The 12992-nt window shown below is 34.3% G+C and overlaps 1 protein-coding gene across 1 annotated transcript in view; it reads right to left on the bottom strand.

Moving 5' to 3' along the window:
- Positions 1 to 8065, bottom strand: part of LOC133519477 (antichymotrypsin-2-like) — a 33319-nt gene extending 25254 nt beyond the window's left edge. The window contains exons 1-2 of the mRNA XM_061853482.1: positions 7868 to 8065; positions 5447 to 5590 (exon numbers count right to left, since the gene is read on the bottom strand). Of these exons, the coding sequence (XP_061709466.1) occupies positions 5447 to 5590; positions 7868 to 8065 (342 nt within the window). The remainder of the gene's footprint in view (positions 1 to 5446; positions 5591 to 7867) is intronic.
- Positions 8066 to 12992: the final 4927 nt, after the last annotated feature.

Here is a 12992-nt window from a genome sequence, read left to right as displayed (position 1 = left end):
GGATATTCTCTTAATAGGAAACTTGTAAGAATAAAAATTCCACTTTTAACTATACATTTGTACATAATCTACCCCAATATCAATATTTTACTTGACTGCAACTTAACCAGAAAGTAGGGTTATGGGTATAAGTACTGAGGATTCAGGACACCCTGTAGCTTAGGATACTGGACGGATTTTTTAAATGACGTATTATTTAGCCCTAAACCTTTTTCTTCCGTTAATTTTAGTAACTTTGTATTGCATAGCACTTGTATACTAACTGTGGATCTACTGATGTCTGTTTTACTGTACTCCGCTCAATAGTTTAGGCGCTAGAAGAAAAAATATGATTTAATATTCGGAGTCCTCTCAAGGCGGCTGTATTGATTTTTCTTTAATAGAACAAGTAAAAGTAGGTTGTGAATGGCAAGAGGAATCTAACGATACGTCATTTAAAAAAATCCGTCCAGTATCCTAATACCTAGCTACTGGGTGTACTGAATCATCAGTACTTACACCCATAACCCTTCTTTCTGGTTTAGTCACAGTAGAGTAAAATGTTAATATTGGGGTAGACCACGTAGAAATGTATAGTTAAAAATAGAATTCATATTCCTCCGAGTTTCCTTTTAAGAGAATGTTTTCTGGAAGTGTATAAGCGTTAAACTTAGATTCAGCAAGTATGTATTGTTCAAGTATGTATGTAACAAGATGTATTGTTCTGCAAAGATATCGAGGACTTTTTTGTGTAGAATTTAATAAGTTTTAATGTTGACTGTTGTGTTGATGGTACACATTTTCCAAGATGGTTCGGATTCCTCGAGGTCCCCAAATGTTAAATGGTTTGGGCATGAAAAAGGGGCCTTTAATTTATATACATAATAATTTTCATGACTGTTACAGAGATTTCGAGGTTTGTCCTAATCCGCAGCAAATTCGGTTCTCCATACAAATGTAGTTACGCTCTCATTTTAAAATGACTTGCTAGATTGCTCTGAAACTTTGTACTTACAATAGGATATGGTATGTCTATGCCTATAATTAATTTAAAACATAAATGTGAAATGAGAGCCAATTAAGTTCAATATTAAGAATATGTGTCGTTGTTGACTCGCCGACAACGGAATTGAGATCTATATGGGTGCCATGTTCTGTGCTGTGTAGAAAATCCTGAAATTATAAAGGATTTGTCTTGGCTAGTTTTTACGTATAGGCTACGTATCACCGAAACGTCACAAACACCACGAAGGTTCGGCTTGTACGGGCCCTCGTTTTTCCTATATTCTTATACGCTGCGGAGACCTGGACTATCCGAAAGACAGAGGAGAAGACGATAGACGCCCTAGAAATATGGTGCTGGAGGAAAATGCTGGGGATATCCTGGACCGAGTTTCGGACTAATGTCTCCATCCTTAAAGAACTCCGTATCAAGCAGCGCCTTTCGACTCTCGTAAAGACCCGCATACTCAGTTTTTTCGGTCACGTCTCGAGGAGGAACAACGACTCCATAGAGCGTCTAGTGGTGCAGGGTAGAGCAAACGGAAAAAGACCGCGCAAAAGGCCACCTATGCGATGGACTGATCAAATCTGCCATGAAGGGTCCCCTGAACGCATTTGCCAGAATGGCCCCCAACCGCGAAAAATGGCGAGAAATCGTACGGCAAGCAACATCTGCGCCTGATATCAGCAATTGACCACGACGCTCTGCAAAGAGTACAACGACAAAGAAGAAGAAGACGTATCATATTTGTCTAAAATTTGGTTTGTTGGTACACACACAAGGGATAGTCTCTAGCTAGGTACGGGGTGCCACACTCGTCAGCGCGACGGCGATATTTTTTACCTTTTACCTAAAAATCTCAAATTTGTGTACGGGCTCAGCTCCTGTTTCGTCTTAAGCCTGAATTTAACAGATTCTGACTCACAGGGGGCTTTGAGCATGCTGTTGCGTTCGTTTTCAAATTTTGAAAAAAAGAACTAGCCTAACAACACAATAAATGCTTGTTTTTCCGCATTCTTCACTATATCTCCCTGTCTCACTACTATCTGACCTTCTAACCCAGAGGGGAAAATATACCTTATTGGGGCTACTCCATCTTCCTCATGATAATATATTTTACTTTACTGAAAAGCAATCGGTACATGATACAAGATGCACATTGTTAAGAGCCGGGGTTAGAACCCACGACCATTGGTTTTAAAATGAAGCTTTGTATATAATTTGTATTTTTATAATAAATCTGTTTTCTTGTTGACATTTTGTGGTATTGTATTGCTTTATGTTAATTGTCAAGATATTTCTTTCATCCTGGACAATTGTCACATGCGTCACATGTACGTTTTTATGATAGATCTACATCGACGCAACTGCATGTCATTGTCAAAGAGCATATAATCACTACGTTTTAAGAGACGGGACTTCCATACTAGCGAGTGGAATCAGTTTGTTTCGCAAATCATTACCAAAATGTACGACAAAGAACTGTCAAAGAACCATAGTACCAACATAAGCGATTTAAATAGTGTAGTACGCTACACGCTTACGATTCTTATCGATATCGATAAAATGGGGAGGGTTGAAACATAGGCTCCTGTCTACAAATTTTGTACTCGAAATCAGGTTAGCATCGAGTCCACATTTAAGTTGTATGTTATAAAGTGGATAGTTCTTAATTGGACTACTATCTGGTCGGGCTTAATGTGGACCCGAATTATTTTAATACAGTTTTTAAGTCGTGTTTTTTTATTTTATTAAATGCTTGATTTTCATAATGATGTGCACATACATGTTTGAATAAATGTAACTTTTCTATGGGAAGATGTATCAGGTTCTCAACAAATTTGGCCCACTGCCTGCATCTGAAAACATACAGCCTTGGAAAAACATGACTTTATCTACAGTTTATATTCCATGTGTTTGCTAATGAGATGATCAACTGATTATTTCGCGCTAATATGCATCTATAAATCATGTTTTTCGGCATCCAGTTATCAACAACCCTTTATCAATGCTTTAACTTTTTATGTATTTATATGTCTGTTAATCATGAGAACGGGTCTGGCCTTGTTGGCAGCGACCCTGCCTATGAAGCCGATGGTCCCAGGTTCAAATCCTGGAACGGGCATTTATTAGTGTGATGAGACATGGGTATTTTCTATGTATTTATAAATACTTATAAATTAGGTCTATGTACATATATATATACATTATTGCACAAACTGACTTAGTACTAAAGTATGAATGGCATGTGTTGTGGGTATATATATATATATATATCGTTGTCTAAGTACCCACAACACATGCCATTCATACTTTAGTACTAAGTCAGTTTGTGTAATAATGTCCTATAATATTTCTTTATTTATCATAAAAACAGAGATTAATTTTGTTACATTTTAGGTTAATATATTAAATAATCACTAGATAAAAAAAATGTTAACTAATGACCATTAATGCATAAGTAATAGATAATTTATGCATTATTAAGCTTCGACGAATTAATTATGGTCATATTGCATGCTAGTTCTAAGGAAATTTCACATATTTAATTTAATTATTTACACTGATATACAAATAAAACTACAGTTATCGATAGTTATAGTACATCCCTAGTTCACAACGAAAAATAATGTAAAATATCTAATTTTCAATGTGTTTATAGCCTGCTGACCCAAAATAAGGTCATCGTATCTAAAGCAATACTTACCAGTCTTCATCCAAGGGAAAATTCGCCATAAAATCCCTTTTTTCGTGATTTTCTCGAGTGGCTCGCTTGCCACATATTTCACACTTAGTAAACCGTTTTCTCGCTGGCATTGTAACAAACTCGCTCTTTGCTCTGATCACGGTTGACTATTTTCGATTTTTGCACTAAATAATAAAGAAATTACACGAAATACCCGAACAAAACATTGAAGCCTTCAAAACAAACAAAGCAATTAGGCTGACAGTAGACTTGATGTAAACTTGACAGAATAAATAGCACTGACGTTTTCTTTTTCTTCGTTGGCAATGATTTGCGAAACAAATTCCATACAAAACTTTTCTCTTCCTAGTTGCGTCAGCCTGATCGGAATTTGGCAGCTAACTCCATCTTGCGTCCAGTAGAAGAATCAAAATCGTACAGGTAAAACTACTCTCTGCCTTAGGATCCCCTTTTAAATGTCATAAATCCAAACATGGCAGCCATACCCATCGACAAAAAAGTCTACCGTTGATCTAATTTCATTTGACAGTTAACTAATACGTATTCGACACGCTTATATTTGACAACTAGAATCCTGACTAGAGCTGGGACTGCGTACCAAAAGTACGTCTCTGTTACTCGTACCAAAAGTACGTCTAAAATACCAGTTTTACGAGTATGACCCCCAATAGGCAGTTTACGTATTTGCCGTGCTTAGGCGTCTTACAAATAAGGATTATTTATACAAATATCGACTTATTATTTCGGTAAGGGTCGGAAATATGGTGACGTTTTGAGTGAAGGCTATGAATCTATTGTCATATTTTTGTTATATATTATTACATTATTTTTAGATACAACAGACACCCAGACGACCATCTGTTAACAAAATTTTATTTTACCTAAAGTAACGGTAAGAATGGAGGTACGAGGTGATAAAAGTTTCATATTTGTTTTATTTCAGAAATCAAAGTCCGTACTTTTAAATACTCGACAAGCTAAAAGTAGTCTATTACAAATAACCTGTTCCAAAAACTATTCCGGTACAACGCCCCGCCTCTAGTGTGGATATTGCTCACTGACAGGTGGTGATAATAGCAATTCGACAAGTCACAATATTTCTCACATCAAATGGAAATCAACACGAAACGTCACTTTTAGCATGTCGAATAAGGGCCCAGGGCTTCCATTACACTTATCTTACTCATCACCTATCCTATAACAGTGATTACAGACAGGTCCGCGACCTTCGTGGCACTCCTCCGCCCATCGACATACGTATATATCTAGGACGGGCCTTACGGGCAATAAGATTGGGGCCAGTACAGCGGTGTTACGTACACGTATTCGAGCCAATCGTGCAGCCTAGCGTGCGTGAGTTCGCATCACGTGCGCGACTGGTCGCAACTACTTAGTTGCGTTAGACTGCATGATTGGCTCGAATTCGTGAGTGACACTATCGAACTAGCACAATTCTTAATGCCCGTAAGGCCCGTACTATATACATATGTCAGTTCCTCTGCCCCAGTTAGCGTTGCGGATATAGTTGGAATTTTTTGAGGTGATTTTTTGAGTTCAAACCGCTAATATGTTACACAAAAGATATATTTTTCTATAAGCGTTCACCCGCTCCTAGCATCCGAACAAGACAGTGGAGGCATTTACATCTTATGGGCCGGATTGCATAAACTTTGGCTCTCCCGTTTCCATTTCGCAAGCCAAAAGTAGAAACTTACGGTAGTTGTGAGATCCCTTTCCTAAAGAGTCAATCATATTACCTCTGGCCTCGATCTTACACCAACAGCTTCCTCCAACTGCTTTTTACAAGTGCCTGTTGCCCCTAAAGCTAGCTTCCCTAGTGGCATTAGGGCCGAAATGGGTGAACAGACAAAACTCTTGCCTGGGTCAGCAATGGCGCCATTCTGCAAAAATTTTAGAAATAGGTATAATGCATGTTTTTTTTTATTAAGTCCGTAAAATTCAAGGGTACATTCCTGAGTTTAAATTAAGTAACTTTCTCGAAGAAACCGGCATTAGAAATCTCCATTTGGAGATAATGAATGATTGCTTTTTATCAGATAAGGCCCCTACGAGCGTGTACACATGCCTTAGGGCCTGTTTACATATTTATTATTGTTTAGTATGAGTTTATACATTTGTTACTAAACTCAAGTACTATCTAGGACGATCGTTATTCGAAATGTCATTGATATAAATCATAGTTTTCAATTCTTTGGTGAATTTAAATAATATGTCCGTGTTACAACAACTTTATTAATTAAATTTTATGAAAAAAATAACTATGCCATTCAGTTTAGCCATACCCCGAAGTTAGTTATATATAATATGTTACATATATTATAACAGCCATGTAGAAGGCAGCTTTGAGTTAGTTGACAATTTATTTACACTGCTGCATCGTCCAAAAATCTAAAAATGCGTAAACGCCGATGTGCCTGTGTCATTGTCAAGGCTCGGAAAAACGCCCGTCAGTTTGAAAACAAAAACATTATTTTAGGACTCATTTACGAGTCGAAAATGTTAGTTCGCAGTCTACGGACGTCATTGATAGGCAATCACGGATAAAGATTGGCGATTCAAGATCTCGTAAGAAAAATCCGAATCGAGATTGGGTGTTTCGAGACTTCGGCGCCGTCAGACTTTCGAGATCGAGATTAATCTCGACGAGATTGAGATTTGACAAACTAATTAAAAATGTGTTATCTTGATTCAAAATCTCTAATAATTTTCAAATAACAATCAATAAAAAATCGTTTTTAATTTAAAAAAAAAATAACATACATATAGCTCTAATATGCATGTAAATAAAAAAAATGTGTTTATAATTATTTTTAATTAAAATTTAAGCAGAAGCACTACTGTCAGACGAATATAAGTTGGCAGCGATTTTGACAGCCTAGACAGTGCAAGTGTTATTTTAAACGTCAAATGTCTTTGAAATTCTGACGTATACTTAACACTACGTTCACATTCTGACGTATACCGAAAAATATAAAAGTAGCATGTAACAATAACTACTCGAACCTCTTTGAACACTGTAAGGTGCTTCCCGTACAAAATATAGTTAAATTGTCCATTCTTAAAGAAGAACACCTACACATAGATAATTAAATGAATATCACAGAAACAATAGATTAAAAAGTATCCCTAATGTACCTAGATTCATATTACCATCATATAATAATGTCTACAGAACGAGAACTAATAATTTCATACTTACGAAAATAATAAATAGCCTTCCGAAACACATACAAGATTTATACCTATCCAACTCTAAACAAATTAAAAAAGGTAAAAATTATTACATATCAAATAATTACGACTATATTTTTTAAACATATATTTGCTTTGTTATATAAATTAGTTTAATAAGTCCGAATCCTTGGTATAATTAAGCCATTCAAGAATTTAGCCATAAGTAAACATGGAACTCTGCGTTTTTTTTAAATTTTATTGAAACTTTAATTAAAAAAATCTAAATCGCTGCCAAAATTGCTCCCAAATAAAATCTTCGTCTGATTCTAACATGCTTAGTTTATATTTTTGACAGACTTCGCCTGATTTTTCCGCATAAAGCGCGCCACAGATTTTATCGTCAGCTAAAGCCGGCCGCACACAATCGCACTGCCTAAACAACATGATCGAATGCAAGGTCAAAAAGAAGCTCTAAACAAAATAATTCACACAGATCAGTTTTTCAGTCTCGATCGAGATCTCAAACATATTACCGACCGAGACCGAGAATCGAGATTTCCCGACAACGAGATTGAATCTCGAAAATTCGTTTAATCGTTGAGATTGGTACACATAAGGAAGTCTCTGTTGTCTGATACAGGGTTATATTTAAAAAAAGGACGGGTGTTCTACTGAGCCTTGGTCATTGTGCAAATGACGTTTATCCTTTTAATTACCCTATTTTGACAATATAGAATTAGAACAGCAATTAATATTACCTTTAAATTGCTGCTGTTTGAAAATGAAACTAGAACACGGCATAAAAAAAATGGTTGATAAAAATTACTATTTTTTTTATATAAAGATAGGCAGGCGTTTGACCACGATCTCACCTGATGGTAAGTGATGATGCGGTCTACGAATTTGTTCTAAGAATGATTCGTTTGTAAGATAGAGCTGAAAATAAGACTTAAATTCATATTATTTAAGTCGAATTTACTCACCAAAGCCATGCGTTGTCTTAAAGATCCCTCCAAATTAAGAGGATAATCTCTTGAGTCATATAAGGTATCCTGATAAGTGACTTCATCCTCCGAGGAGGTACTTCCAAGATAATAATCATCATCATCATCGCATATTACTCTACTTATGAGTACCAGCAATATACCTGTAACATTTGTCGTGGTCCAGTTATTTGTCATTGAACTACCTTTAGAAGGTAGAATTTTTTTCCACACGTTGACTGTAATGGTTGAATTAAGATACCTTATACCAAACCATAATTGCGTGCTTTTCATTTCTAGGCTCTCAACTTAACTATAATGTTCTTTTCGACAAGCTGTAATCAACTATAAGAAAATTGACCAATCACGTGCCGTCGCGCTCCCATAGAAAAGACTAAATGGGGGACTGGCGGGCGGGGAACTTTGCACGTTTATGTCTTTTGTACTACATTGTTGTCTACTAAGATACTTACAATTTACATTAATTATTTAGGTTTTATAGTAAAAAAAGTGTTATTTTAGATGACTCGTAGAAAAAGTATTGTATACAGTAGTGATATAATAAAGCTTTTCAATCTCGTACCTTACTTAGGCAACTCAGCAAGCTTCGTTGCCTAAAGACGGTACTCGACTGAAAAGCTATTAAGTATATCACGATTGTATAAAATATTAAAGGAAAAGGAAACTAAACCTTATTGGGAACAATCCAGTTTCCTCGCGATGATTTTACTTACCATTGATTAAAATGCGTTTCATTTTGTTTATATTACAATTAATTTATTCTTAGTCCACTCATATGTCAAAAACTATAAACTACAATAGCACGTCCATAATATTTTAGAAAAATTAAAAAAGCCGGACAGTTTTTTCCCAATTATACAGGGCTGTCCAGATATTTATTGTGCTATATAATCATGTTCAAGAAAGATTTAATTGGAAAACCATTTTATTATTCAATTAATTTGCTGCTTATAGATTTCGCGTGATAAAAATGATTAACTTACAACATTCACTGAGAGTGATGGTGTAATAAAAGGCATTGGGATATTGTTTTTTTTTTTGTCTGGATAATATTATGCAGCTAACCTCCTTAAGCTACGGTATTTGCTTTCCATTAGGTTCTTGCTGGCCTAATATCTTAATGGGATGCAGCATTACTATTTGAGCTATTGAAAAATTAAAATGGAGATTGTATAGTTGTAGAAAAATATATATTTATAATTCGTTTTTAATGTTGAAAGCAATTGCAGGATCGTTTATTGAAAATTTTCTGTGATTATTATGGTATCGTACTATATTTTAATCAATTGTACTATATATCATACAAAAACAATATAGTACGAAAGATACTATATTTTAATCACTAAAGAAAGAGGCATACAAAATGTCAACGATATCGCATCGTACGCGACTTGGATTTTTTAACGCCGCAATTTGTCTCAAATCGATGTCCTATTTTTTTAATTTTCCCAGTAAATATGTTTTTAGGGTTCCGTAGCCAAATGGCAAAAAACGGAACCCTTATAGATTCGTCATGTCCGTCTGTCTGTCCGATTATGTCACCGCCACTTTTTTCCGAAACTATAAGAGCTATACTGTTCAAACTTGGTAAGTAGATGTATTCTATGAACCGCATTAGGATGTTTACACAAAAATAGAAAAAAAAAACAATAAATTTTGGGGGTTCCCCATACTTAGAACTGAAACTCAAAAAATTTTTTTTCATCAAACCCATACGTGTGGGGTATCTATGGATAGGGCTTTAAAAATGATATTGAGGTTTCTAATATCATTTTTTTCTAAACTGAATAGTTTGCGCGAGAGACACTTCCAAAGTGGTAAAATGTGTGTCCAAAGTGGTAAAATGTTGAACAAGATCTAGTAAGTAGATTTATTTTAATACGTCATAAATGGTACGGAACCCTTCATGCGCGAGTCCGACTCGCACTTGTTTTTATATATTTTGACAAAAATAACATACCTAGTTTTGTAATAAAAAGGTGGCAAACCTAACTCCGGAGCACACAGTCGTTGTGGCCGAAATCGTCGGGAGACTCATTATCACAGTTATCAGTAAGATATAAATCAAATACCCCAAAATTTATCTTAAACGTTTCATAATTGTTGCCTTTATTTAATTCTGAAAGCATAGGGACATTTACGACGATGATCGTTCTGATCATTACGTTAAGACCAAATCTATTTGTAAAATGGCGCCTTTATACGTTTATACTTCACGCGGCTAGTGATGATTCCTATGACCGTTCATTTTTGTATGGAGTAACTGTCAAATTCAAATGTTTTTGGACTTTTTTTGGTAATTTGTTATTTCAGAAATGTTACAATTAAGTAAGTAATAAAAACTGAAGAAAACCTATTTCATCAATTATTTTTTTAAGTTATGGTTATCCAAAAGCGAATTAGAGGATCTATCATACGGATCATCATTGGCCGAGTATAGTAAAGTGTGTCAAATTGACAACATTTAAATTTTCTGACCCTATAATTTTATTGGTTCTCTACATTTTAATTGAAACGAGGAATACGCTAATAGTAAGCTAATATTTTTTTTACTAGGAGTTGCATTTAATTTATTATCATTTTTTTTAAGTGTACTTATTCTAAAATGGCGTAACTCCAGTTCTACGCTAGAAGCTAGGTCTTATCTCATAAGAAAAAAAAAACATGACTTAACTAATCTGACGTTTATTGGCATTGTCAATGTCTTAAACTGGTCCGTTGTTGTTTTAAAACAATTTTGATAAAATATCAGATTTCTACGACGATTTGGATATATAACGGATACTGATACATGAATACGATACCAGGCTTTCATATGGATACGACGGATCGACGGATAAACACTAACGAATGTAATGTAATTAAATGTTTGCTTCGATTAATCATTTTTGCTATTTTTGCAGTAGGTGAGGGACGAAACAGTATTTGGTATACTTTGGAGGAGTATATACCTTATCGATATATACGGCTTTGTCCGTTTTAAAAACGATTAGTAGATTGTAACTTAATTATGTAAATAAATTTCTCTTTCTTTTGAAATTCAATCAATACATCGTATTTAATTGACAATGTCTAATCCAATATTATGACAGCTATTTTTTTTTCGTGATGAATGGCAATGACATTTCATTTATAGTGCCGTAGAATTGGTAAAAACACAATTTTTTTTCATTCTTTTGTATTTTTTGTAATAAGCCATATTAAATTTATATTAATATATTGCGGTATTCAGGAAGCAAAATAGTTCCAAATCATATGTATAATTTCAGGTTTTATAAAAATGCAATGTTGTCAATTGTAAACCCAGATTTTAATTCCCATCAGTAAAATTAGGTGGCAAATTTAAAAGTGTAGGCGCGAGGGGTTGACATCAATGAGTATAATAAATATAAGAATATAATTATTTGGTTGACATCCAATTTTTTTCGCGCCTTTTTCTACTGACGAAGCAGGTTTGCCAGATTATAGTAAATTGTTGTATTGTAAAACAATGTTATATGTATACTGAATCACACCTAAACTGTCAGTAGAAAAAGGCGGGAAATTCAAATTTTCCATGGGAAGTCAAGTCTTCGCGCCTATATTTTATAAAGGGTCTAGCCGCAATCCTATAGTGAAACTGCCCCTGGCTGAAATGTATACCTTTCTTAGAAGCGTTAATTGGTCTTATTATAAGATATCATTTTACAATATTTCAAGCCTGGAATCCCCTTGGTTTGGATAAAAAAAATATATATATATAAAATCTTTTTTAATTTTTCTAAGCTAACCTAATGATTAGATTTCTTTGAAATTCGGATTATACATGGCACTAATAGCAATACATTTTCAAAAAAAAAATCAAGGTTCTAACTTATTTACAAAGGCCTAAAAATTTTTTTTTTATTCTTTACAAGAGGGCGACAACCTCAATTTTTAGGTATTTAATGCACAATACAATATTGTATGAAATTATATTTTTTTCATAAAAATCCATCTGTGGCAACAAGATAAAAATGTCTTACTAATGCAGGCCATTCGTCTTACGACTATTAACCGTAAAATACAGATACATTCTCGGCATATGTCTAAGAAGGTATATAGATGCTTCATAAAGAATGATGGCGAAAAGACGGGAGTAGAAGCAATCGATCAATATTGTTGTGAATGTGCATTGGGTTGGGTTAAGAACAGTAGGTTGTTGTTCACAAGTAGCGGCAATTATACTATATTACTTGTCGTATGGCAGATTTTTATCCAGAATTCCGCGGCCTAGCCATAAACTCTGTGCACTGTTCAAGACCGAAGGTATAGATGTTAGTATTAATACAGACAGTGACGAGGATGAGTAATTATAAGTGTTATGTTTAGGTGTAAATTGTAGGATTTTAATAAAATGTGCTTTACTTTTTTAGTTTCTTTTGATACGTAATATTTTTTTAAGGCAGTATTGCGTATGTCATAATAGTTGGCCCAATGTGTAACCTACAGACGCCTTAAGTCGAATGGCCTGCATTAGTAAGACATTTTTACCTTGTTGCCACAAATGGATTTTTATAAAAAAAAATATATTTCATACAATATTGTATTGTGCATTAAATACCTAAAAATTGAGGTTGTCGCTCTCTTGTAAATAAAAAAAAAATTAAACAAAAAAATAATAATTTTTTAGGCCTTTGTAAATAAGTTAGAACCTTGTTTTTTTTTTGAAAATGTATTGCTATTAGTGCCATGTATAATCCGAATTTCAAAGAAATATAACTATTAGTTTAGCTTAGAAAAATTAAAAAAGATTATATATATATATATATATATATATATATATATATATATATATATATTTTTTTTTTTTTTTATCCAAACCAAGGGGATTCCAGGCTTGAAATGTTGTCAAATGATATCTTATAATAAGACCAATTAACGCTTCTAAGAAAGGTATACATTTCAGCCAGGGGCAGTTTCACTATAGGATTGCGGCTAGACCCTATGCCGCCTTTTTCTACTAACGGAAATGGCCTAGCAAACTATAATATAAACAAACACAACAGCTTTTGTTGGCATTTGACATCTAACCTATAAATAGTCGGACTTAATTTAATGTATTTTATGACGGTCTTTGTACAGT

This window comes from Cydia pomonella, chromosome 7 (genome assembly GCF_033807575.1).
Source record: "Cydia pomonella isolate Wapato2018A chromosome 7, ilCydPomo1, whole genome shotgun sequence".
Classification (NCBI taxonomy): Eukaryota; Metazoa; Arthropoda; class Insecta; order Lepidoptera; family Tortricidae; genus Cydia; species Cydia pomonella.
The sequence above is the reverse complement of the archived record's forward strand: the minus strand, read 5'-3'. Positions and strand labels throughout refer to the sequence as shown.